Source organism: Camellia sinensis, chromosome 4 (genome assembly GCF_055761805.1).
Source record: "Camellia sinensis isolate YWXY chromosome 4, ASM5576180v1, whole genome shotgun sequence".
Classification (NCBI taxonomy): domain Eukaryota; kingdom Viridiplantae; phylum Streptophyta; class Magnoliopsida; order Ericales; family Theaceae; genus Camellia; species Camellia sinensis.
In genome coordinates this window covers 178,168,181-178,191,738 of record NC_138964.1, presented here as the reverse complement: position 1 = coordinate 178,191,738, position 23,558 = coordinate 178,168,181, and the positions used below count along the sequence as shown (strand labels likewise).

At 43.1% G+C, this 23,558-nt stretch overlaps 2 protein-coding genes across 4 annotated transcripts; both read right to left on the bottom strand.

The window, feature by feature from the left end:
• Positions 1-221: 221 nt before the first annotated feature.
• LOC114267520 (vacuolar iron transporter homolog 2) lies at positions 222-16,860 on the bottom strand. 3 transcript variants are annotated; one of them, XR_014327964.1, is made up of 3 exons: positions 16,563-16,694; positions 15,561-15,660; positions 13,430-15,465 (listed from the first exon to the last, which is right to left on the bottom strand). XR_014327964.1 is itself a non-coding variant. In XM_082867012.1 (2 exons), the coding sequence occupies exons 1-2, from the start codon at positions 16,665-16,667 to the stop codon at positions 400-402; spliced, it is 993 nt and encodes a 330-aa protein (XP_082723138.1). In that variant the 5' UTR covers positions 16,668-16,860; the 3' UTR covers positions 222-399. The 3 variants fall into 3 exon arrangements, 2 of the variants coding, with proteins under 2 accessions (XP_082723138.1, XP_082723139.1); XM_082867012.1 differs by lacking the exons at positions 13,430-15,465; positions 15,561-15,660 and adding an exon at positions 222-1,287 and having other exon boundaries at positions 16,563-16,860; XM_082867013.1 differs by lacking the exons at positions 13,430-15,465; positions 15,561-15,660; positions 16,563-16,694 and adding exons at positions 222-1,287; positions 1,442-1,887.
• Positions 16,861-17,002: 142 nt separating this feature from the next.
• LOC114267679 (uncharacterized) lies at positions 17,003-18,565 on the bottom strand. The gene is made up of 3 exons (XM_028208726.2): positions 17,992-18,565; positions 17,769-17,885; positions 17,003-17,293 (listed from the first exon to the last, which is right to left on the bottom strand). The coding sequence occupies exons 1-3, from the start codon at positions 18,340-18,342 to the stop codon at positions 17,216-17,218; spliced, it is 546 nt and encodes a 181-aa protein (XP_028064527.1). The 5' UTR covers positions 18,343-18,565; the 3' UTR covers positions 17,003-17,215.
• Between the last annotated feature and the right edge of the window lie 4,993 nt (positions 18,566-23,558).

Below are 23,558 nucleotides of genomic sequence, written 5' to 3'. Positions count from 1 at the left end.
TGATTCTTCCACATCATTATTTCACTTTGTAAATTTTGCGAAGTAAATTGTTTATAAAAAAAAAAATTAAATTAATTGAATATCTGTAATCTATAATAAGATTACATTGTGTTTTTTTAAAAATAAATGATTAACATAATTTTGATAATTTTTTTAAAAAAAATATTAAGACTATAAAATTATAAATATCTAATTAATTTGATTTTTTTTCATAAATAATATACTCAACAAACCTTTCTGATCATAAAATTAAGTCCAAAACAAACCCTCCAAAACTTTTCACAATAGGATTGTTGTGCCTAATGATTCACGAGCAACCCCGTTCCCTTGAAATTACCACAATACAAGTAAAATTATGTGACACACGTCTTATTCAGAAATGAAAACAATTAGCATCGATCAATCAGTATCCTGGCTCTTTCGCTCCTTATCTAAAGGCTTAAGCAACCCATAAGTCAAACCCATTGTAACCAACCCTCCAAACAGAACTCTAGCTGAAGATTTTCTAATTGAAGAGCCACCAAGCCAAGCCCCAACTCCCCCAAAAACAGCCAGTGCAATTGAGGTCACCACCACAATGGCCACAACCCTTGCTATGTTTTGAGCAACAAGCAAAGCCGGTATTAAGGGCACAACTGACCCACTCAGAAATGACAAGGCCGATGCAACTGCAGCCCCGTACGGGTTTGGCAACGCTTTCTTGTCGTAATCCCTCTCCTCGCCTTGTTCCAATTCCTCTTTTGCATCCTGTGCAATCACTTTGAGCACTGGGGACTTGGCAGAAGCAACAACGATGGGCGATTTTCGCCCCAGTGTCATTGCTTGTGAAACTGTGGGCGATAATTGCTCCAATGATTGCTCGACATCACACGCCATCTTTTTGCACGTGCTAGTCCTACCGGGATTAGTGTCAATCACGGTGGTCCCATTGGGGTTGGTGGTGATGTGGAGCTTGATCTCACCGCCATTTTCTTCTCCATGCTGTTCGGTTTTTGAAGAGTGGCATAATGTTTCCTTCTCGATATCTCTTTGCGTTGACACGGAAACAAATTCCCCGACAGCCATGCTACAAGCGCCTGCCACAGCTCCAGCGAGTCCAGAAAGGATCATGGAGCGTTGGTCTTCTTTCGCCGCACCTACACCAAGCATAAGCGATGTGGTGGATAGCAACCCATCATTTGCTCCTAAAATGGCTGCTCTCAGCCATTGAGCCCTTTGCAATCTGTTCAGCCTTGCTTCCTTCTTATCCTCTGCTTCTAGCTTGTGTTCAGCACGAGCATCGAACGTCTGTGGATCACAAGCCATAGAAGATAGATGAGAAAGAAATTAAGAGTGGAGTGTGGCTTTTGACTTGAAACACGTTCCAAGTGCGTGCACGTGATATACCAAAGTAGGACATCAACAATGCTGGACAAGAATCACAGGAAGCGGAGTTGCTTACATAGAACATTACAAAAGCTGTCGTTGAGGTCTAGGAGGGTGCCCTTGTGAAGCCAAGAACTCTTGTCAACCTTTTGTTTCAATGTAGACAAAAAAAAAAAAAAAAAAGCAAATTTTTAAACCCACTATTGAATATAGTTTCATTTTGAACTAGGGGGTTTATGTTTCTTGTCGTCTTGTTCAGGCTGGCCCTAGTTCCTATCCAAAGATAAGAATCTCTTCCACAGTAGTCGGCTTCTGAGTTCATGTAAAAGATTCCTGTGAAAATGGAGTTTGCTAATGGAGCAGGGTGAATCCAGCCTAACTTAAACATTATGATTAGTTTATGGGTATTGATGAGGGACAAAATTGTACTGCTTTGATTAAGATGAAGGAGTTGCAAGATAGAAAGTTATGAGGTAGGCACCGGTGTTGTGCCGGCGAAAGGTCCTTTGATGCTAAAGTTAGCGAATGTGTGGGTAATTTTCTTACCACACTGCCCGTCTAATAATCAGCTGGAGAGCACAGGCAGAATAGATGGCTCCAGTAACCTGTAACAGAAAGAAAGGGCTCCGGCGGTGGCTCTTCCACCCGGGGTACTCCGACGATCAAGTCAGTATATCTCTCAAAGATAATCAAGTGCTAAACTCACAAGCTTGAGTATAAAACTGCGTACCTTAGACCCATGGGGGTGCCTCTCTTTTATAGTTAACTTCAATCCAAGTCCTACTAGAAGCATGACTTCTATAGACTTCAATTCAGTACTTACTTAGAATTTCTCAAGAGATAAAGATAAACTTCCTAAGAGCTTTATCCTTATCTCTGCTAAGTCCCCTCTTTGTCCTAGGACTCCTGTCCCTTATCTGCTTATCTCGGATTCCGATATCTTCGGAGATAACCTCGGCCTAGCTGAGATGACCTCGGTACAACGACCAAGACACATGGCACCTCGGCTGACACGTCGGCGTCACCTTGCCACGTGTTGGTACTTAGAAAATATATCCCCACAACTGTCCCCTATGTTCTATTACCTCGGCATCCTGGGGTGATGGAACCTACATCGATATTTCTTTCTGCATAGTGGCTCAAAAACTGTTTGGCCGAAATAATTTATTTTTAAGCCGATGTGTTCTCTTCGGAGAACAAGAATTCAAATGAACTCCATCACGCGCATGAGCTGTCATGCACATCTAACCGTTCCTTTCACGTGCTTTGTCTTCATTGGCCCGTGTCTGTGACACGCCTAAAAGCTGTCTTTCACTCGTCTGCGCCGTCTGACGTGTGCGTTACTCCAGGCGTAATAAATGCCTTGCTTTTGCTGCCGTTTCAAGTTTTTTGATAAAGCTTTTCTTTCTATCTTCTTTTCCTTACTTTATGCTTTCGAATTTCTGGTTTTTTTCTCTTTCTAAACTTTCTGAAATCCACCATTGTTCTAACTCCAAGCTCTACAACCGTCTTCATTCCTCCATTTCAGCGAAGTGTTTGCCGTTCTGCTGTGTCTGCAATCGTTGCCCTACCTCGGCGGCTTTTATTCCGGCTCCATTTGTTCTGGTAAGATTCCGTTTCTTTGATTCTCAATTTCTTCTATGCGCTTTTGTTTACTCGCTGCCATTTTTGTTTTGTTCATACCTTGGATTGTTCATCTGGATGTGTTCATTCATGATTTCACTTATCTCTTGAACTCTTGTACTGTTTTAACACTTCCTTGCCATGGTTCTTGATCTTTTACTTCTGTACCTCTTTCGCTTTTGAGAATCATACCTTTGTTCTTGATTCTGAAACGTCATTCTTTGTTTTTTGTTTTCTGTTTTTCCTTTCCAGATCTGTGCCTTTGATCTTGTTCTTCATAGTTCTTAGGCTTGGGATTTGTTTGTAGAACCTTTAATTTAGGGAAAACTGAAACAAACCGTATCACTACTTACCTAGGTTGTTGCCGTGGTTCCAATAACTTTTTTAAGAACACCTCCTTTCTGAGACCTAGCCCTCTGACCTTAGGCCGACGTTATGGGAATGTGGAGACATTGGGTAAATACCCCAACAAAACTCGAATACTTTAGGCAGGAGTTCTCCATCCCAGCTGATGTTCACCTTAGGCTAGCTGGGGATGGTGATTCTATCATGCCCACAGATCATACGATGCCCTTTCCTATTGTAGCCTTTACTGAATGTGGACTCCGGCTTCCACTCAATCCCCTCTTTCGCGAGGTTCTCCACTTTTATAGGTTGAACCCTATGCAACTTACCATCAACTCTTATTGAGTGATTAATGGTATCATAGCCCTGGCTAGGCAAGAGAACGTTAGGATCACCCTTGCCGATATCCAATTTTGTTATACCATGTGCCCCCTTAACCTGAAGGAAAGAGGTTATGTCTACTACCTCAAGCCGAGGTCCACCGAGTTCAAAATTGTAGCCGACCTCCCGGATTCCAACAAGGGAGCCGGGGATGACTTTGTCATTGCTTCGGGAAATTGGGAATTTGGCCCAGACGAAGATATTCACCTCTACCCTCTTCCTCGAACAGTTAAAGAGGGCAAGGGTAAGAGCCCAGTGCCAATACTTAGTTGTTTCTTTTCCAAGTTTTCAAAACTCTGTCTATTTCTAATGTTGGTTTGTTTGTCTTGCAGATCTTCATCAGCCACCCAAAAACTTCCGTCAATCCTTCTTCCCTGGAAAAGATTTAAAGAAGCTTCTAGATCTTCCAATTCACAAGCGCAAGGCTCCCATGTTACTAAATTTTATTCCGACATACAAATCCACACTACCCGACGTCCCAAAAAGGAAGAAAAAGAGTCTTTCTCCACCTTCTGCCACAACTCCTCCCATTACTTCCACATCACGAGCAGACGAAGGATCCACTTCTGACCCAGTCGATCTACCATCTACTTCGGCCCCATACTTAGTCCCAATACCAGAAAGAAAACGTCGGCGTCGACTTGTCAAGACTGCTGAGATGGGTCGCCTGAAGCCTATTGCTGTAGATCTTTTAATCGACTTACCTACCGATGTTGATGCTGTTCCAGCTCAATCCATGCCCCCACCGAAGCCAAAAAGAATAAAAAAGGCTCAGCCCAAGGCCAAGGCAACTGAGGTTGAGGCTGAGGATGCCCTGCCCATCTCCAGGCTGGCTGAAAGCAGCAAATCCCAACTCTCTGCTGGGAAGAGGCACGCAGAGACCCAGCCATCAGAATCTTCAAAGTCAAAGAGGCCGAGGTCCTCCTCTGCAACGACTTCAAAATCCAAAGTGCCAAACGTCCCCTGGACGCCCGAGATTACCCTGGAGGACAAGCCAGTCATGGCTACTGACAGCGTCGACGACATTAATGTCGGCGTTGCCCTTAGTACAGCTCTTCTTCTCCCAGGTGATCTGGAAAAGAATGCTGGAATGAGTGAGTATGAAAATTACGCTTTCATGCTTCAACGCTGTGTTCAAGTAAGTGTCTTCACTTGGTAACCTGTCTTTTCCTTATTTGTTTGTAAAACTTCTGTAATAACTTCTCGCTTTTGTGTTCTTTCAGGCTATTCAGCATGCCCACTCCTTCTTCATGCAATCTTTTGAGAACAGGGAGAAGTTAACTGACTTGCGGAAGGAGTATTCTGCACTCCAGAAGATCAACAAGGGTCTTCAAGTAAAAATGAAGAAATTGGAAGACCAGGCCGAGGCTGCCACTAAAGCCCAAACTTTGGCCGAAGAAAAGGCCGAGGCTGCTGAAGCTATAAAGAAAGTTGCCGAAGCGCAGAAAAATGAGGCTGAGGATAAGGCGACCCAAGCCGAGAAGGAACTTCAGGAGGCCTTGGCCACGAAAAAGGCTAAAATCAAAGAAGCTGATGAAAAGGCTTATGCGCAGGGCATGGCCGACGTCACTGAGGAGTACAAGCTTCAAGTCAGGCAAGCATGCAACAGGGGATTTTCCCTTGGTTGGATGTCTCTGCTAAAAAGACTTGATCTCCCTGTTGACTCGCCTTTCCGTAATGTCGACGCTATTCCTCTCCCATTTCCTCCTCTTCCACCAAGTCAAGCCGAAGAAGAATCTGGGTCTGAGCCTGAGGATGAAGATGATCATGATGCTGAGGCCTTGATGAAGAAACCCAAGGGTGATGTTGGGGTCAAGTCTCCTTCTCAAATTGAGCGCATCCTGGACTTAACCCAAAATGAGGAGATTGAGGAGGTACCCAAGGAAGTTGATATTGGGATGTTATCTTCCGACCTCCTTCTGGCTGAAAGGAGTCTTTCTAAAACACTTGCTGAGATCGATGCCGAGCTGGCTGCAGAAAAGGCTGCCGAAGTATTTCCTCAGGAATCTGCCGAGGTAATTCTTCAAGAATCGGACGAGGTCCAGACCCAAATCCTTTCTGAAGTCGAAAAATCATAATCTTCCCTGTCTTTTGTACTTGTTTTCTTTTGTGGACAATATAAGTTTCTTTGTATGGCCGAAGTGCCTTTTCCTGTAAAAACGATTTACTTCTGGTAGGCCGCAGTGCTTTCTTCAATATGTAACTGCAACTGTTTTTTCTATAGATATTTCAATCTTTGTAATTTTCTGTTGATTGCTTCTGCATAGTTCTATACTTAGAATTTTTTGCATGCCTTTCCATTTTGCTTTCTTTGTATAATCTTCTCGGGGTTACGCACCTCGGGTGAAATAACGTCCAACTTCACTTCGGCAAGATACAGATCTGTAAACTCTTCATAAATTCCAACAAGTGTAAAACATATATTGTTTAATGTCAATTTTGCAAACTTTTTTCCAAGTTTCAACAAGTATTTAAACAGCGATCTCGGTCTAACCTACATGTAAATTGCTTCAAATTTCAACAAGTGTTAATATATACTGTAATTTTTTCTTAAAGTTATAATAATGATCTACTTGTAAATTGCTACGAATTTCAACAAGTGTTTAAACAATATACTTAGCTTTTACCTTAACCTGTAAATTGCTGCAAATTTCAACAGATGATCACATGTCGGCTTAATATTATCTTGTAAATTGCTACAAATTTCAACAAGTGTTAAGCATCTTCTTTGGTTGGATCATCCTGTAGATTGCTATAAGTGTGCAAACTATAACCTCGTCTTTACCTCGACTTGTAAATTGTTACAAATTTCAATAAGTGAAGAGAAATAGTAATCTCGGCTTAACTTCGACTTGTAAATTGCTACAAATTTCAACAAGTGAAGATAAGGAATCAGCTTAACTCCAGCTTGTAAATTGCTACAAATTTCAACAAGTGAAGATAAGGAATCAGCTTAATTCCAACTTGTAAATTGCTACAAATTTCAACAAGTGAATTAAGGAATTATCTCGGCTTAACTTCGACTTGTAAATTGCTACAAATTTCAACAAGTGAAGATAAGGAATCAGCTTAACTCCAACTTGTAAATTGCTACAAATTTCAACAAGTGAAGATAAGGAATCACCTTAACTCCAACTTATAAATTGCTACAAATTTCAACAAGTGAATTAAGAAATTATCTCGGCTTAACTTCGACTTGTAAATTGCTACAAATTTCAACAAGTGAAGATAAGGAATCAGCCTAATTCCAACTTGTAAATTGTTACAAATTTCAACAAGTGAATTAAGTGTCTCTGTCTCCTCTCTGCCCCCAATGTGAACCTGAGTTCTACTTGGGTTCTCATTATTCATGTTTCCAAGAACACCAATATGTAATTTTGTCAATCATATGTGTTGAAAGGATTCTGAAAAGACTTTATTGATGATATCGGCCAAAAAATGATGCACATCTAATGATAGAAAAATTTCAAATTACAAGTATTCCAAGGTCTGGGCAATGCTTTGCCCTCATTGTCCTCAAGCCGATAAGCTCCATTGCCTAATACTGAAGTAATTCTGTAGGGTCCTTCCCAGTTTGGGCCAAGCTTGCCCTCTCTGGGATCCTTCTTGTTCCCGACGACTTTTCTCAAGACTAGGTCGCCGACTTGAAAATCTCTTGGATTGACCTTTTTGTTGTAAGCTCTGGCAAGCTGTTGCTGGTATACTGCAAGCTGAATTGCAGCTTTTTTTCTTCGTTCTTCCAAAAGATCCAGATCTCGGGCAAGGAGTACGTCATTGGTGCCATTTTCTACTCCTTGGGTTCTGATCCCTGGTATGCCGATCTCCAATGGGATGACTACTTCTGTGCCATAAGCCATGGCGAAGGGGGTTCTCCTGTTGATCTTCTCGGTGTAGTCCGATATGCCCAAAGTACGTTGGGCAACTCGTCCACCAACTTTCCTTTTGCTGCCTGCAGCCTTTTCTTTATTCTATCCAGAATTACTTTGTTGGATGCCTCTGCTTGCCCATTACTTTGGGAAAAACTTGGTGTTGAGAAATAATTCTTGATCTTGAATTTTGCACAAAAGTTCTTGATGAGTTTGCTGTCAAACTGTGTTCCGTTGTCGGCAACTATTGCTCTTGGAATCCCAAATCTAGTGATGATGTTTCTCCATATAAAGTTCTTAACGTCCACATCTCAGATTTTGGCAAGAGGTTCTGCCTCTATCCATTTTGTAAAGTAGTCTGTTACTACCAACAAGTATTTTCTTTGCTCAGTTGCCCTGGAGAAGTTGCCCAACCAGATCCATGCCCCATTGGGCGAACGGCCAAGGGCTGGATACTGGGTTCAGGTCAGCAGCTGGCTGATGTATCAAAGGTGCAAACCTTTGGCATTGTTCACACTTCTTCACGTAGGCTTCAGCATCCTTTTGCATGTAGGGCCACCAATACCCCTGTGTAATGGCCCTATGGGCTAATGATCTGCCCCCAGCGTGGCTTCCACAAATTCCTTCATGGATTTCATAGAGGAAATCTTCAACCTGCAAAGGGTGTACGCACCTTAAAAGGGGTCCAGTGAAGGATCTTCTGTAAAGATGTCCATCTTCTGTCAGACAGAATCTTGCAGATTTCAATCTGACTTTGTGTGCTTCCTTACGATCTTCTGGCAACTTTCCTTCTTTCAGGAATGCGATAATTGCATCCATCCAGCTTGGCCCCATGTCCACACACATTGCTTGCTGCTTTGTGCTCTCTGGTCCTATGCTCGGGCCCGACATGTAGTCGATCATAATTGTTCTTGTTTTTCCAGTCTGAATTGAACTTGCCAGGTAAGCCAACGCGTCGGCGTGGGTGTTGTCATCTCGGCTAACCTGGAGCAGTCGGCAGTTCTGAAATAGGGTTGCTAATCTAATGACCTCTTTTGCATATGCCGACATCCTTTCGTCCCTGGCTGCAAATTCACCTGTTAACTGATTAACAATAAGTTGTGAATCACAAAAAACTATTACCTCATCTGCTTCTGCTGCTGCTGCCAGTTTTAGCCCTGCAATTAATGCTTTGTACTCCGCTTCATTGTTTGAGGCCTTGAACCCCAAACGGATGGACTGTTCTATTATTTCTCCATCGGGAGATATCAGCAGTACTCCTGCCCCCGCTCCTTGACGGTTTGAACTTCTATCGACGAAAAGTCTGAATGAATCGCCGATGTAGATGCTGCAGGGTCTGAGTTTTTCCTTCCTTTGTTCTTTTGCCTTTGGCTGGGCTTCTCCTTGCTTGTTGGGATACTGCTCATCTCGGCTCAACGGAGCCCGATGTTCCATGGTTTCTGGGGTGAATTCTGCCACGAAGTCGGCCAAAACTTGGCCCTTTATTATTGTTCTCGGCCTGAACTCCAGGTCATATTGGCCCAGGGCCACTGCCCATCTTGCTATCCTTCCTGTTAAGTCTCCTTGTTGTAACAAGGACTTCAGTGGGTGCTCTGTTAGGACCACAATCTTGTGCGCCTGAAAATAATGGTTCAACTTCTCTGAAGCCATTACTAAGGCCAGCATTAATTTTTCTAGCGGCAAATACCTTGTTTCTGCATCGGCCAAGGTTTTACTTACATAATAAACCACTTTTTGCTCCCCTTTTTCTTCTCGGATTAGTACTGCACTTACTGCGTGTTCTGAAACTGCCAAGTACAAAAACAGTTCTTCCCCTGGTTCTGGATTGGAAAGAACCGGAGTTGTGGTCAAGTACTTCTTTAGGTCGGCTAGAGCGGTTTTGCATTCTTCTGTCCACAGAAAGTCTGTGACTTTTTTCACCAAGTTGAAGAAGGGTCTGCATTTATCTGAGCTTCTGCTGATGAATCTATTTAGGGCTGCGGCCCTTCCAGTAAGCATCTGAACCTGTTTTGCCGACTTCGGGCTCTACAGTTCTAGGATGGCCTTGATTTGGTCTGGGCTGGCCTCTATGCCTTTTCTCGTTACCAGATACCCTAGAAACTTACATGATCCAACTCCAAACGCGCACTTTGATGCGTTGAGTCAGAGCCGGTATGTTTTGAGTATATCAAAGATCTCTTTTAGGTCGGCAAGATGTCCCTTAGATTCTTTAGTCTTCACGACCATGTCATCGATGTAGACTTCTACCGTTTTGCCAATCAAGTGCTTGAATATCTTTGTTACTAACCTTTGGTAAGTTGCTCCTGCGTTTTTCAACCCAAAAGGCATTACCTTGTAACAGTACAAGCCTTTAGGGGTGATGAACGCAGTCTGCTCCTCGTCTGGAGGGTACATGGCAATCTGGTGGTACCCCCTGTATGCATCTAGAAAACTCATCATTTCATGTCCTGAAGTTGCATCTACTAGTTGGTCGATCTTGGGCAGAGGAAAGCTGTCTTTGGGGCAGGCTTTGTTGAGGCTGGTAAAGTCTACACAGACCCTCCATTTACCGTTCTTCTTTTTCACTACTACTGTGTTAGACAGCCATGTTGGATAGTGAACTTCTCGGATGGCCCTGGCTTCCAGAAGTTTGTCTACTTCTTCTTCTACTGCTTCGACGTGTATCAACATCGGTCTTCTAGCTCGTTGAATCACAGGTTTTGCCGATCTGTCGACATTCAGTCTGTGGCAAGTGACCTCGGGGTCAATGCCAGGCATTTCATAAGGTGTCCAGGCGAACACCTCAATGTTAGCTCTCAAAAAGTCTTCCAGTTCTCTTTCCTCTTCTTCGGCTAAGCCTGAACCGAGAAGAAAGAAACATTCTTCGTCGCCCTCCTGGACTAGGATTTTCTTTAGTGTTTCTTCACTTTTTTCGGTTGGCTCCTTGCCGACATCATCTAGGACCTCCATGTCCTCGTTTTCAATTTCTGCCTCTTTTGGCTCTCGAATGTTGCAAGTGGACTTTGTTGCTGCCATGGAGCAACTTTTTGCCTGTAGTTGATCTCCTCTGACTTCTTCAATTCCATGTTCTGTGGGGAACCGTAGTAGTTGATGCAATGTTGAGGGAACTGCCCCCATCGCATGCAACCATGGTCTTCCCAAGATGATGTTATATGGTGAGGGTGTGTCAATCACCATAAATTCTATTTTGATCTTCTTAGTACCAGCTTGTACTTCCACACTTGCTGCGCCCAGTGGCCATGTCGGTGTTCCATTGAAGCCGACCATAGGGTTACTGGATTGTTCCAGGTCGTTAGGATGAAGGCCCAGCTCCTTGTAACATCTGATATACATGATGTCACAAGAGCTGCCTTGATCTATTAGGATGCGTTTTACTTGGCATTCCCCAACCTGGAGGGATACTACCAAGGCATCATTATACGGATGTTGGACCATCTCTAGGTCGGCTTCGGTGAAGGTTATGATTGGTCCTTGGCTTTTTTCAGGCCGAGGTCTTTTTTCCCCGATTTGGTAGACATGCTGTAAATGCCTTACCCTCTGGGTTTCTCCTCTGACTTCGTTCTCGTTGATCCTTGAGTGGATCACATTAACTACCCTTGGCCCTCCTGCCTGTGGCTGCTGTGCTGGAGGTGGTGGAGCTGCTGGTGCTTGAGGCAATCTTGTCTGTTCTTCTCTTGTCCTGGCCTCATCAATAAGGTCCCTCAGATGGCCTTGTCTTACCAAGTCTTCTAAGTGTGCTTTTAGGGCTCTGCAACCCTGAGTTGGGTGCCCTTCTTCATTGTGGTAAGCACAACGCCTACCAACGTTTTTTCCCATGAATTCCCCTGGTGTTCTTGCTGGCGTTCTGAAATAGGGTTGGTTTCGTATTTGATCCAAGACTTTATGGATTGGGATTCGGAACACCGTGGTCACTGCCTGTTTACCTTTCAATTCTGTTTCTTGTTTGATCGGTCCGTTGTTACCTCGGCCTCGCTTCGGCGAGCCGTTTCCTTTCTCCTGTTTTATCTCTTTGTTTCCCGATGTATCTTCCTCGGCTCTGGCGTACTTCTCAATTCTTGCCATGAGTTCTTCCATGCTTTTTGGCAGTGTTTTTGCCAAGAACTTCCGTATTGGGCAGTCATCTTTGAGGCCGTTCTTGAAAGATACGACCGCCACTTCTTGGTTGCATTCGGGTATTCGATTGAACACCTCGTAGTATCTCTTCGTGTAGGCCCTAAGGCTTTCTTCCTTGGTGATTCTTAAAACCATCAGGGCGTCGACCCTCAAGGGCTGTAGTTTGTTCGTCACAAACCTGGCCACAAACATCTCGGCCAGGCTTTCCCATGTCTTTACGCTTCCCTTTGGTAGTTTATGGAACCAATCGGATGCAATTTCCCCAAAGGATGAGGGAAATACTTTGCAGAGCAACGGCTCGTTCCCACTGTATAATGCCATTGAATTCAGGTATAGTCCAACATGAAAGTTGGGGTCTGACTTACCAGCATAATTGGAACCTCGGCATACTGAATCTCTTTGGTGCTTCAAATTTATCCAGTTCCACCGAGAATGGTGTTCTCGACTTAACTTTAGAAGTCACCTCGGTTTCAACATTCTGCTGCCTCTTTTTGAAGTAGTCCCTTAAGTCTTCTTTACTCCTACCTGGAGCTCAGCTATCTCTGGACTTCAATCTTTTCGGCACACTACTTTCGGCCTCGTGGTGGGCCCGTTTCGATCTTTCTCCATGGGTTGTGTCAAAGCAGAGCGCTTGCCCTTGAACATGCCGATGTTCTTTGGGCCCTGGATCCTTCATGCGATATGTCCTTCGGGACTCTTCTTGCCTTGGTTCCTCTCGTCCGACTTCCCTGGAACGTCGGTGAGAGTGGCTTGCACTCCTGGTGTGCTGAGGGGCTTCGGGGATTGCTTTTCTTCCTCCCTTCTGGGTATTAATCGCTGGCATCGGTGTATCTTGCAGCGGGTATGGTGGCTGCATAACATTGTTTTGCATCATGAAGTTGACCACTGACTGTAGGTCTGCCAGCTTGTTTGCCAAGTCTTTTACTTCCTCATCTCTTCGTAAGCACCTATCCCTCCAAACCTGAAGGTTATCTTCGCTGTAGTACTTGTTTTGGTTTGTCCTTTTTGAAGCGTCGCCCTCCTGGCCTCTTTTTCTCCGTGGCCCTGGTCATGATTTTCTGTACTGTGGTTGTCTCCTTCAACGTCAAGGTCGATTGGTCTACCACTCCCAGCAGGAGTTTCGCCCCCAATGTTTTCCCCTTGTCTGTCATTGGCCATCTATTCTTCTAAGATTCCCACAGACGGCGCCAAATTGTGTGGGTAATTTTCTTACCACACTGCCCGCCTAGTAATCAGCTGGAGAGCACCGGCAGAATAGATGGCTCCAGTAACCTGTAACAGAAAGAAAGGGCTCTGGCGGTGACTCTTCCACCCGAGGGCACTCCGACGATCAAGTCAGTATATCTCTCAAAGATAATCAAGTGCTAAACTCACAAGCTTGAGTATAAAACTGTGTACCTTAGACCCATGGGGGTGCCTCTCTTTTATAGTTAACTTCAATCCAAGTCCTACTAGAAGCATGACTTCTATAGACTTCAATTCAGTGCTTACTTAGGATTTCTCAAGAGATAAAGATAAACTTCCTAAGAGGTTTATCCTTATCTCTGCTAAGTCCCCTCTTTGTCCTAGGACTCTTGTCCCTTATCCGCTTATCTCGGATTCCGATATCTTCGGAGATAACCTCGTTCTAGCTGAGATGACCTCGGTACAACGACCAAGACACGTGGCACCTCGGCTGACACGTCAGCGTCACCTTGCCACGTGTTGGTACTTAGAAAATATATCCCCACAGCGAATGATTCTGAGGATCGGAAGATGAGTAGCTTAAGGAATTGCTTACCTCAGGTGACTGTAGGTTGTATTCTTGTTTTGTAGGGATCTTTGGCGTGATTAGTTATCGTTATTTTTAGCTGTCAAACTTGATTTTTTTTCTTTTGAACAAGCTGTCATACTTGATTGTAAACACAGTTTTTGAGCATTTTAAATAAGTAAAACAGTTACGGCGCAACTTCCTCCTCGATCATGTGTGTGATTGGGATTTACTAAACGAGTTCCTACTGATGCCTTTTCTGACCAGGGCCTGCTCAATAATGAACGATGTGGACCTGACCTTGTCATGGCTAAATATCTCTTATGAGGTATAAACAATCAAACAATCCGAACTTGTCCAACAATGGTGAGTTTTGGTATATGAAATTTCTCAAGGGATTCACCAAGGTAACCCTAGTACTGTTCTAATGTTTGAGCCAGGCAGTTCCTAAGGAACCATGTTCCATTTGGGTATTAGATCCCACTCTCCAGTATTAATTAAATTAACTAGTGCTAATCCATCAAAAATTGAAAGAATTAGAACCATATGAGACCAAAATTTGATTACAGTCAAGCAAGTACACTGGCATTAACAAATAGTAAACATTTTTCAAGTTCCAAGTAGGTAGCCTCCTTTACATATCAATTTTTTTTATTACCCCACTCATTCAGTAATAAAATTAAGATATTAAACAGTGTATGTTCTTGGAACACCACTAATTAAGAACAACAAATACTAACCTGACATTGTTTAATTGTTTTCATATGCAAGACTTGCTCCCAAAAAATTTCTGAAACCCACAATATCTATTTAACTGTCTACCTTCCAACAAATTCTTTTTTTCATATGTTATTTTACACTTATATTTCAAGTTCCAACATGATCAAATTAACAGAACAACAATAAGATAGAATATCATCTAGAAATTAGATAACTTACAAACTCAAAGCATTACGAAAGACAACAATGACAACAAAAATAGTTCTTGCTAAAATTAAGAACATGAATCTTACCAAATCAGCCATCCAAGTTAGAACCTGTGGCTCTGACCATAAACAATTAAAACTATACAAAATCATCCTGCAGACATAATTGTACTTGAACCATACTTGTATAGCATTTCAAATGTAGTTCAGATAACAATTCCCACATTCATCAAATTAGTGTGGATAAAAACTTCTAATCCATGAACAAGTGACTACATTTGAGTGATAAGAAATATAGTAGTAGCTTGACCTTACAACTCTGGGTCCATGAAATGTGTGTGGACCACTTTGACATCCCAAGCAAGAGTAGAGAATGCCATTGAATATGTTCCTGAGTATAAAGTCTCAATAAGTTGGCATTCCTCATAAGCATTCCAACATGCTGAGCACCAGACCCACGAGGCAGTATGTCTAACAGCATAGCCCATAGAGAATACACAGTACAATGTGATGCTTTTCTATCAAAGGCACGATGCAAAGACTTTTTTTCTGCACATAATCTTCCAAGAGCGAATATCACATATCAACAGTATGGCTTGACTCGACTATTGTCTTCAGTCTTTAAAATCATCAACTAGACGAATTTAGTTACAATGTCTAAAATTTCTGCTCTTCCACAAAGGGGGTTCTTACAGGCCACTGCAATGACAACCATGTATTTGCTATTTTTAAATAACTCTCTGAATTCCCAGGCAATGCAATCCAGTAAAGTATAAAATAACAGCATTCTCGGACTAAACTCTCTGTCCTATTTTGCTGGTTCCTCTCTTTAAAAGCCACCAGTGCCCAAGTCAGGCAGAAGCTGAAGGCTGATTTTTTAAGCTCCATCAAGAGCAAGGGCTTTGGTGTCAGCTTGAACTCTCCAACATGTACTTCTATAAGGTAAAATTACCTTCTTCAAACACAAATAAACCGACATGTGAATTATCATTCTTTTGCACTTCACTCGGGTGGTGAAACTACTGAAATCGCAGTACCATGATGCGCCAAATACAAACACAAATACGTAGCCTCTTCCCCTAATCTTCAGCCCTTGCTAAACAATAAACTGAACTATCCTGAGCCAGTTTTCGAATAGAAATCTAATAAACTTATCATACTCATTACATAACAAAAGCTTTTCCCACTTACAAGCAATTGAATCCAGTTTCGTCCAAGTACATCTTCAACAAGTTGTTGGGTCAGTATTTTGCAGAATATGCAGAAGAGATGTCCAGTCAATGTGCAATGGCTGATCACAGAAAGTTGGATATTTGGACTCGGGATTTGACTATTAATAGTGGCTAGCCTGAATCTTAAATAGATACATACATGGCATTAAAAGAATTGTCAATTTAGGTCTTGAATCAGGTATGGATGATTTTTTTTTTTTTTTTTTTTTTTTACAGCAGATTGTTTCTTGCATGCAACATCTCATGCTGTAGAATTCCGTGTGGAAAGTCTTCTTACGAATCTAATTTAAATGATTGATATAAGTACAACACACACGATACTTGGCTATGTTGTTTCTTTTCATCTCCCAACTTCCCCAGTTGAAATTCTTTTTATGCAAACCATGACAAGTATGATACATAGACAGTGCTTGAGTGTTGGGTCGGTAAATCCTGATAAGTAATATTCACTCAACCCCACTGTTCGCTCAAATACTGGGTCCAATAGGGGGTTTGGGGGGCCTCCTCCCAAAGGGGAGGGGGTCTAGGAGCGCCTCTTTTTTAGGTACTTTTGTAATTCCCATGTTGCTCCCGTATAATCCTAATTCTATACTTATAAATAGATGAGGGGGTGCCTCTTTTAGGTCAAGAGAGTTGTATTTTCTGATCATAGTGAAAACTGCAGCAGTCGTGGACGTAACTATATTCTGGAGTGAACCACGTAAATCCTTGTATTCTTGTGTGTGATTTGTTTGATTTATTTTTTCTTCCTTGTTTGTTATTTCGTGTCTCACTGATCTTGGTTAGAAATGGTGAAATCCTAACATTGAGAATAAGCGAAAGCTATACGAGCACAAAGCCCCATCCTTCCTGACCTAGCAGAAAAACATTCTAATATGAACAATTACGGAGGATCTGATACTATGCACGCACAATATTTTGCATAACCTAAAGTTAAACAAGAGCATTGTTTCCTCATTACCTCCCTTGAGGAAATCCTTCTCCTTTGAATAACGACTAGTAGGAATAGGAAATACAATTTTGCATGACAAAGTAGTAACCGTTGAATATTCCCCCTTTTACTCATCTGCTCTCTCCTTCATTCTCTGTCACATTGAGAAGTCGCTGAAATTCCATGAATGATGCAAATTATAGAACCAATGCAACTAAAAGGAGTAAAATATGATGCCACAACTCATAAAATTTCATTCAAAGCAAACCATGTCATGCAAGAGTAAGTAATCACATTCATTGTTCTTCTTATAGAATGGAAAAGGGAGAGTTGAAACAATTGTTTGTGCCTATCCAATAAACAAAAACTGAAGATATTCTTTCTTCAACAGTGAGACGCTCAAATATCAATCTAACTTGTGTACCGCTAAGAATTTCATAGATATACATATTTCAATGCATGACTAGAAAGAAGAGAAACACTGGTGGTAAATTCATTTGCAAATGCAGTTGTTGGTGTACCTCAAGAAAGTGTAATTGAATTCAACAGAATATGGGTTATACAGTGTTGGTGTACCTTACAAAAGTATAATTGAATTTAACAGAATATGGGTTATACAAGGCCCTAAAGTATGAGTTCAATACTAATGATTATGGCTGATGGCCCATGCAGCAAATTTGACTCTACAGAAAACCATCCCTCCGGTCTTGTTCCTCAGCCTCCTTGTTAGCAGCTTGAACGGATTTGAACCACAAAAATGCCTATACATATTCAATAATTTGGTTAGCTAAAGAACAGAACTGAATAAAATAGATGTTAAGTGGTTCATTTTCATGAAAACAATCAATCTAGAAGTTCTAATGGACTTGGCATATCTTGACGCTAATTAAATTATAATTCAACTGTTAATTGGTTTTTCTGCTCAAATTTACCAGCATCAAAACTTATCAAAACTCCAAAAAAATTTCAAAACGCTAAAATCATAGCTTTGGAGATACGGCCCATTAAATAGATTCAGAGCAGCTTATCACGATAAATGGGAAACGAAAAAAATAATTGCAAATCAATGAATGCAAGTGAGAACTATGCAAAACCCACTTGCACCCCCATTGATTTGCAATTATATTCTCAGTTTCCCAATTTTATGTTATGTAATGTTATTCCCCTTTTTCCCAGTTCATAAAAAAACCAAAATTCTTAAAAGTGTGAAAAGAAATCATATTAGCAACAACTTACAGAGGTGGGTATGCCAGTAAAAGCAAAGAATCCGAGCAACGGAGCATAAAAGACACTGTCTGAGCTCAAAACACCAAAAACAGGTTTTTGATTCAAGTACTCAAAAACAGAACCAATCTGCACAAACCCACAAATTTCAATCAAAAAAACAAGAAACCCAGATCACTGAACACGAACGAGTGAAAAAAAAAAGAAAAAAAAAGAATTGGGTTTGGAAGCTCACGGCGGCAATTGCAGTGATAGCAGAGGCAAGCAAGTAGACGAAGAAGGGGATCTGAAAGCTCTGCTGCGAAGCACTCTGAGACGCTTCGTCTCGAGCCCAAGGAGGAGGCTCGTCCGAGTCTGGTCTAGCCCATGAAGGTATTGATTCTTCTTCCTTCTCTTTGCTCGAGCCCTCGGTCACTGCAAAGACTGTCAATCTGCGAGAACGAGACGAGTTTTTTCTCGTAGTATTCTGAGAAATTTTTGTTGCAGTGAGGAGTGATGGTGTGGGACAACATGGGTTGAGTTTGATTGAACCATAGATTGACGAATTAGAGGCGTGGAGAGAGGATGATAAGGCTAATGCAACCATGGATTCGAGAGAGTGTGTGATTAGATTTAGAAGAGAAAAATTCAGAAACACATCCTCTCCACAGGCCAGAATTGCAAGCGGAGAAGACAGGAAGGCCTTTTCAAAGGCATATGTTATCTTTTTGTTGGGCGGAGGAGAGGCCTTGGTCTTGGTTCACCTACACTTCTCATCTCTGGCCCACTTTATTTGGAGAGAAAATATTTTGTACGAAAAATACTTTTCACATAAAAATTTTATTAATATTATCATATTCTCGTCGTTATTCTTACTTTTACTACCAAATCATCGTCATCACGGTTACCGTTGTCATCACTATCACCACAGACCCACTATCATACCACCAATTCCACCACTACAAAATTTAAAAAAAATAGTTCTTTCAAAATATTTTCTAAAATAAAAATTCATTAAAAATATTTTTCACCTTAGAAAAACATAATGTTTTATCATTGGGTGTATTTGGTAACGTTTACGTTTTTAGTTTATATTTACAAAAATTTTATAAACTGGTTTTTATTTATTTATTGTTTATTTTTAGAAAAACATAAACTACAAACGCGTTTGGTAATTAACAAAATGTTTAAAAAATTTTAAAATATAAAAAAGAGTGAGAAATGACAAGTAGTGGCAAGTGGCGGCGGAAGACGGTGGTGGAAAGTGGTGACGGTGGTGGTGTATAGCTGATGGTGGCGGGTGGTGGCGGGTAGGTGGGTGACGGTGGCGGGTAGTGGGTGGTAGCGAGTGGGTGGTGGTGGCGGGTAGTGGTGGCAGGTGGGTGGCGGATGGCGGGTGGTGGTAAGTGGTGGCGGGTGGGTGGTGGTGACTGATAGGTAGCGGGTGGTGGTGGGTGGGTGGGTGGATGACGGTAGCGGGTGATGGGTAGTAGCGAGTGGGTGGTGGTGACAGGTAGGTGGCGGATGGCGGGTGGTAGTGGGTGGTGGCGGGTGGGTGGTGATGATAGGTACGGTGGCGGGTGGTGGTGGCAGGTAGGTGGCAGATGGCGGGTGGTGGTGGGTGGTGGTGGTAGGTGGGTGGGTGACGGTGGCAGGTGGTAGGTGGTAGCGAGTGAGTGGTGGTAGTGGTGGCGGGTGTTAGGTGGTGGTGGTAGGTGGGTAGCGGATGGGTGGCAGGTAATGGTGGTGGTGGTGGGTGGGTGGGTGACGGTGGCGGGTGGTAGGTGGTAGCGACTGGATGGTGGTGGTGGTGGTGGTGGTGGTGGTGGGTAGTGGGCGGTGGACGGTGGTGGCAGGTGGGTGGCAGGTGGATGGTGGGTAATGGTGGTGGGCGGCGGCGGTGGTGGTGGGCGGCCGGTGAGTGGCAGGTGGCTGGTGATGGCGGGTGGTGGATGGTAGTGGCAGGTGGGTGGTAGCTGGTGGTGGCTGGTAGATGGGTGGTGGTGGCGGGTGGTGAGTGGTGGTGGCAGGTAGTGATGGGGGGTGGGGGGTGGAGGGTGGTGGCAGAAGACGATGGTGGAAAATGGTGGTGGGTGGTGGCTAGTGTTAGGTGGTAAAAAAAAAAAAACTGAAAACTCAAAATAGAAACACATTTTTTGTGTTTTCATTTTTTGGCCAAATTTATAAACTGAGACCACTTATTTATAAATCAAAAATTTTACTAAACAAATTTTTATTTAAGTTTTTTAAATTTTTGTAAATATAAACGGAAAACTGAAAACGTAAGTGTTACCAAACGGCACCTTAACATTTCTCATTTCTATCTTATAATATTTTTGGACCGTATTTTCTTGTTTATGTTTTCGATATTGGCAACTATTAAAAAATGTATGATGGTGGGCAATTTAGATTAAATCTTAAATTATAAATTTATTTTCAGTGGATTCATTTTAGATTGTTCGAGCAATGCGTGAATGTCTAGCAACTTAGTGCACAAATTTTCTGATAAATTAAGTTTTAGAGGGGACAAAATATATGAAACTGTGGGGACATAATTTTTAAATGACAATATGTGGCCGAGGTGACATCGATGTGTCAGCTGAGACGTCACGTGTCCTGATCATGACGCTGAAGTAATCTCGGCTAGGCCGAGGTTATATGCGAAGATACTGAAATCCGAGATAAGCGGATAAGGGACAAGAGTCCTAGAATGAGAGAGAACTTCAGTTTGGATAAAGATAAGATTCTTAGAGAGTTTATTACAATCTAACTAGGAGTCTAGGATGAGTAATGAGACAGAATCCATTGAAGCTAGGCTTCTATTGGGATTAGGTCAGTGTTGGTTATAAAAGAGAGGCACCATCGTGGGTCTAAGGTATGTTTTTTATGTTCTGTCTAGCGAGTTAAGCACTATTGGTTATCTTTGAGAGATATTGATTACTGACTTGATCGTCGGAGTGCCCCCGGGTGGACGAATCACCACTGGAATCTTATCTTTTTGTTGACAGGTCGTTCGGGCTTAATCTATCCTGCCGGTGCTCTCTAACTGGGTACCTGTTTGGCAGTGTGGTCGAAAATTGACACACATAATTTGGCGTCGTCTGTGGAACGAAATGAGAATAGATGGCCAGCGACGGACAGAAAGAGAAGGTTGGAGACGACTTCCCTACTGGGAGTGGAAAGCATGTTGACCCTAATGCAGAGGAGGATAATTGTAATGAGGAGACTCGAGATCAGAATCATGGGGATAAAGACGTCGGCCAGGAGGGCGACGTACCAAAGAAGTCAGACCGAGGCAAATGTTATAACGAGGACGACCTCCAGGTATGGAAATATAGATGCATGCGGAGGGACGAATAGATGAAGGGAATGGCGAACAAATTGGCCGACCTATAAACGGTCGTCAATTTCATGATACAGAACAACGTCATGCAGCTACCGTTCCCATTACAAGACACGCTGATTCCAGCGGCCAAGAACAATGCCCAGAAGGGATAGCCCCTTAGCACGACAGGATTAAGGGACATTCTCACCAGCCTTCGTGGAAGGTCGAGCATGAGGAATCAACAAGGAGAGAATCCCAGAAGACACGTCGAACCAAAGAAGCTTGGACCAAAGAACATCGAGATATTCAGGCAAAGGAACTCTGTTTTGACACGACCAATGGAGGGAGGTCCAAGAGGACTCACAATGACACCAGAAGCAGCGCCCCGAAAAGGCTGAAATCCGAAGATAGCCGAGCTCTTGGACGGACCAAGGAGGATCTAAGGGATTACCTCCAAAGGAAGCAACAGAATGCCGAGGTAACCTCTCCAGTCAAGCCGAGAATGCCGTTTTCTGTAGAGTATGACAAATTTAAGGCGCCAAAAAGGTTCAGTATGCCGAGATTCCAGATATACGATGGTAAGTCGGACCCCAACTTTCACGTCAGCTTGTACCTGAACTCGATGGCACTATACACTGGGAATGAGTAGCTGCTCTGCAAGGTGTTCCCCTCGTCCTTCGGGGAAATTGCATTGGATTGGTTTCACAAGTTGCCGAAAGGAACTGTGAAAACCTGGAAAGGCCTGGTTGAGATGTTCGTGGCCAGGTTTGTGACAAACAAGTTATAGCCATTAAGGGTGGACTCCCTGATGGCTCTGAGAATCGGCGAGGATGAGAGCCTTAGGGCCTATGCCAAGAGGTACTATGAGGTATTCAACCGGATACCAGGATGCAACCAAGAGGTGGCGGTCGTGTCTTTTAAGAACGGCCTAAAAGATGATTGTTTGCTTCGAAAATCATTGGCAAAGACACTACCAAAAAGTATGGAGGAAGTGATGGCCAGAATTGAGAAGTATGCGAGGGCCGAGGAAGACATGCCGGGGACGAAGGCGTCAAAGCAAGAGAAGGGAAATGGCTCGCCGAAGCGAGGCCGAGGTAATGGCGGGTATAACAAGCAAGAGACGGGATTAAGGGCTGTGCAGGCAGTCACAACCGTACTCCGAATCCCAGTTTACAAAGTCTTGGAGAAAATTCAAAATCAGCCCTATTATAGAGCACTAGTAAGGGTTCTAGGTGAATTTATGGGAAGAAGCCTTGGCAAGCATTGTGCTTACCATAACGAAGATGGGCATCTGACTCAGGGGTGCAGAGCCCTGAAGGCACATTTGGAAAACCTGGTAAGGCAAGGTCATTTAAGGAACCTTGTAGACGAGGCTGGGACAAGGGAAGAGCAAGCAAGATTACCTCAAGCACCGGCAACACCGCCTCCTCTAGCACCACAACCGCAGGCAGGCAGACCTCGAGTAATCAATGTGATTCACTCGAAGGTCAATGAGAACGAAATACGTGGGGAGACTCAAAAGGTAAAACACTTACAACATGTGTACCAGGTCAAGCAGAAAAGACCTAGGGCAGATGAGTGCTAGGGACTAGTGGTGTCCTTTACTGAAGACGACCTAGAGATGGTGCAACATCTACACAAAGATGCCTTGGTAATATCCCTCAAGATTAGAAAATGCCAAGTGAAGCGCATCATAATTGACCAAGGCAGCTCTTATGACATCATGTATGTCAGGTGTTACAAGGAGCTTGGCCTTCACCAAGATGATCTGGAATAATCCAACAGTCCAATGGTCGGGTTCAATGGAACGCCGACATGGCCCCTGGGAGCAGTTAGCTTGGAGGTGCAGGCTGGCACCAAGAAAATAAAAACTGAGTTCACAGTAATTGATACTTCCTCCCCTTATAATGCTATCTTGGGAAGGCCATGGCTGCATGCAATGGGGGTTGTTCCCTCAACATTGCACCAGCTGTTGCGATTCCCAACAGAGCATGGAATTAAGAAGGTCAGAAGGGATCAAGTACAGGCAAAGAATTACTCCATGGCAGCAATAAAATCCACCTGCAACATATGAGAAGCAGAAACAGTAGAGATTGAAGATGAGGACATGGAAATCCTGGATGACGTTGGTAACGAGCCAGCCGAAGAGAGTAAGGAAGCCCTGAAGAAAATCCTTGTCCAACAAGGGGATGAAGAACGCTTCTTCCTTCTCGGCTCGAGCTTGGCCGAGGAAGAGGAAAAAGAGCTAGAGGCGTTCTTTAGAGCAAACATTGAAGTGTTTGCCTGGACGCTGTATGAGATACCTGGCATTGACCCCGAGGTCACTTGCCATAAACTGAATGTGGACAGGTCGGCTAAACCTGTCATCCAACGAGCAAGAAGGCTGACGTTGATGCATGTCAAGGCAGTAGAAGATGAAGTGGACAAAGTTTTGGAGGCCAGGGCCATTCGAGAGGTAAATTACCCGACATGGTTATCAAACATGGTGGTTGTGAAGA

Bases quoted from the DNA above. Each gene is read 5' to 3' on its own strand.
- LOC114267520 (XM_082867012.1), bottom strand. From the start codon at position 16,667: ATGAGTAAAAGGGGGAATATTCAACGGTTACTACTTTGTCATGCAAAA. The intron at 1,288-16,562 runs GTAATGAGGAAA...TGTGATCCACAG, and splicing joins GAAGGATTTCCTCAAGGGAG to ACGTTCGATGCTCGTGCTGA.
- LOC114267679 (XM_028208726.2), bottom strand. From the start codon at position 18,342: ATGGTTGCATTAGCCTTATCATCCTCTCTCCACGCCTCTAATTCGTCA. The intron at 17,886-17,991 runs GTGAGCTTCCAA...GGGTTTGTGCAG, and splicing joins CTATCACTGCAATTGCCGCC to ATTGGTTCTGTTTTTGAGTA. The intron at 17,294-17,768 runs GTAAGTTGTTGC...GAATATGTATAG, and splicing joins TTACTGGCATACCCACCTCT to GCATTTTTGTGGTTCAAATC.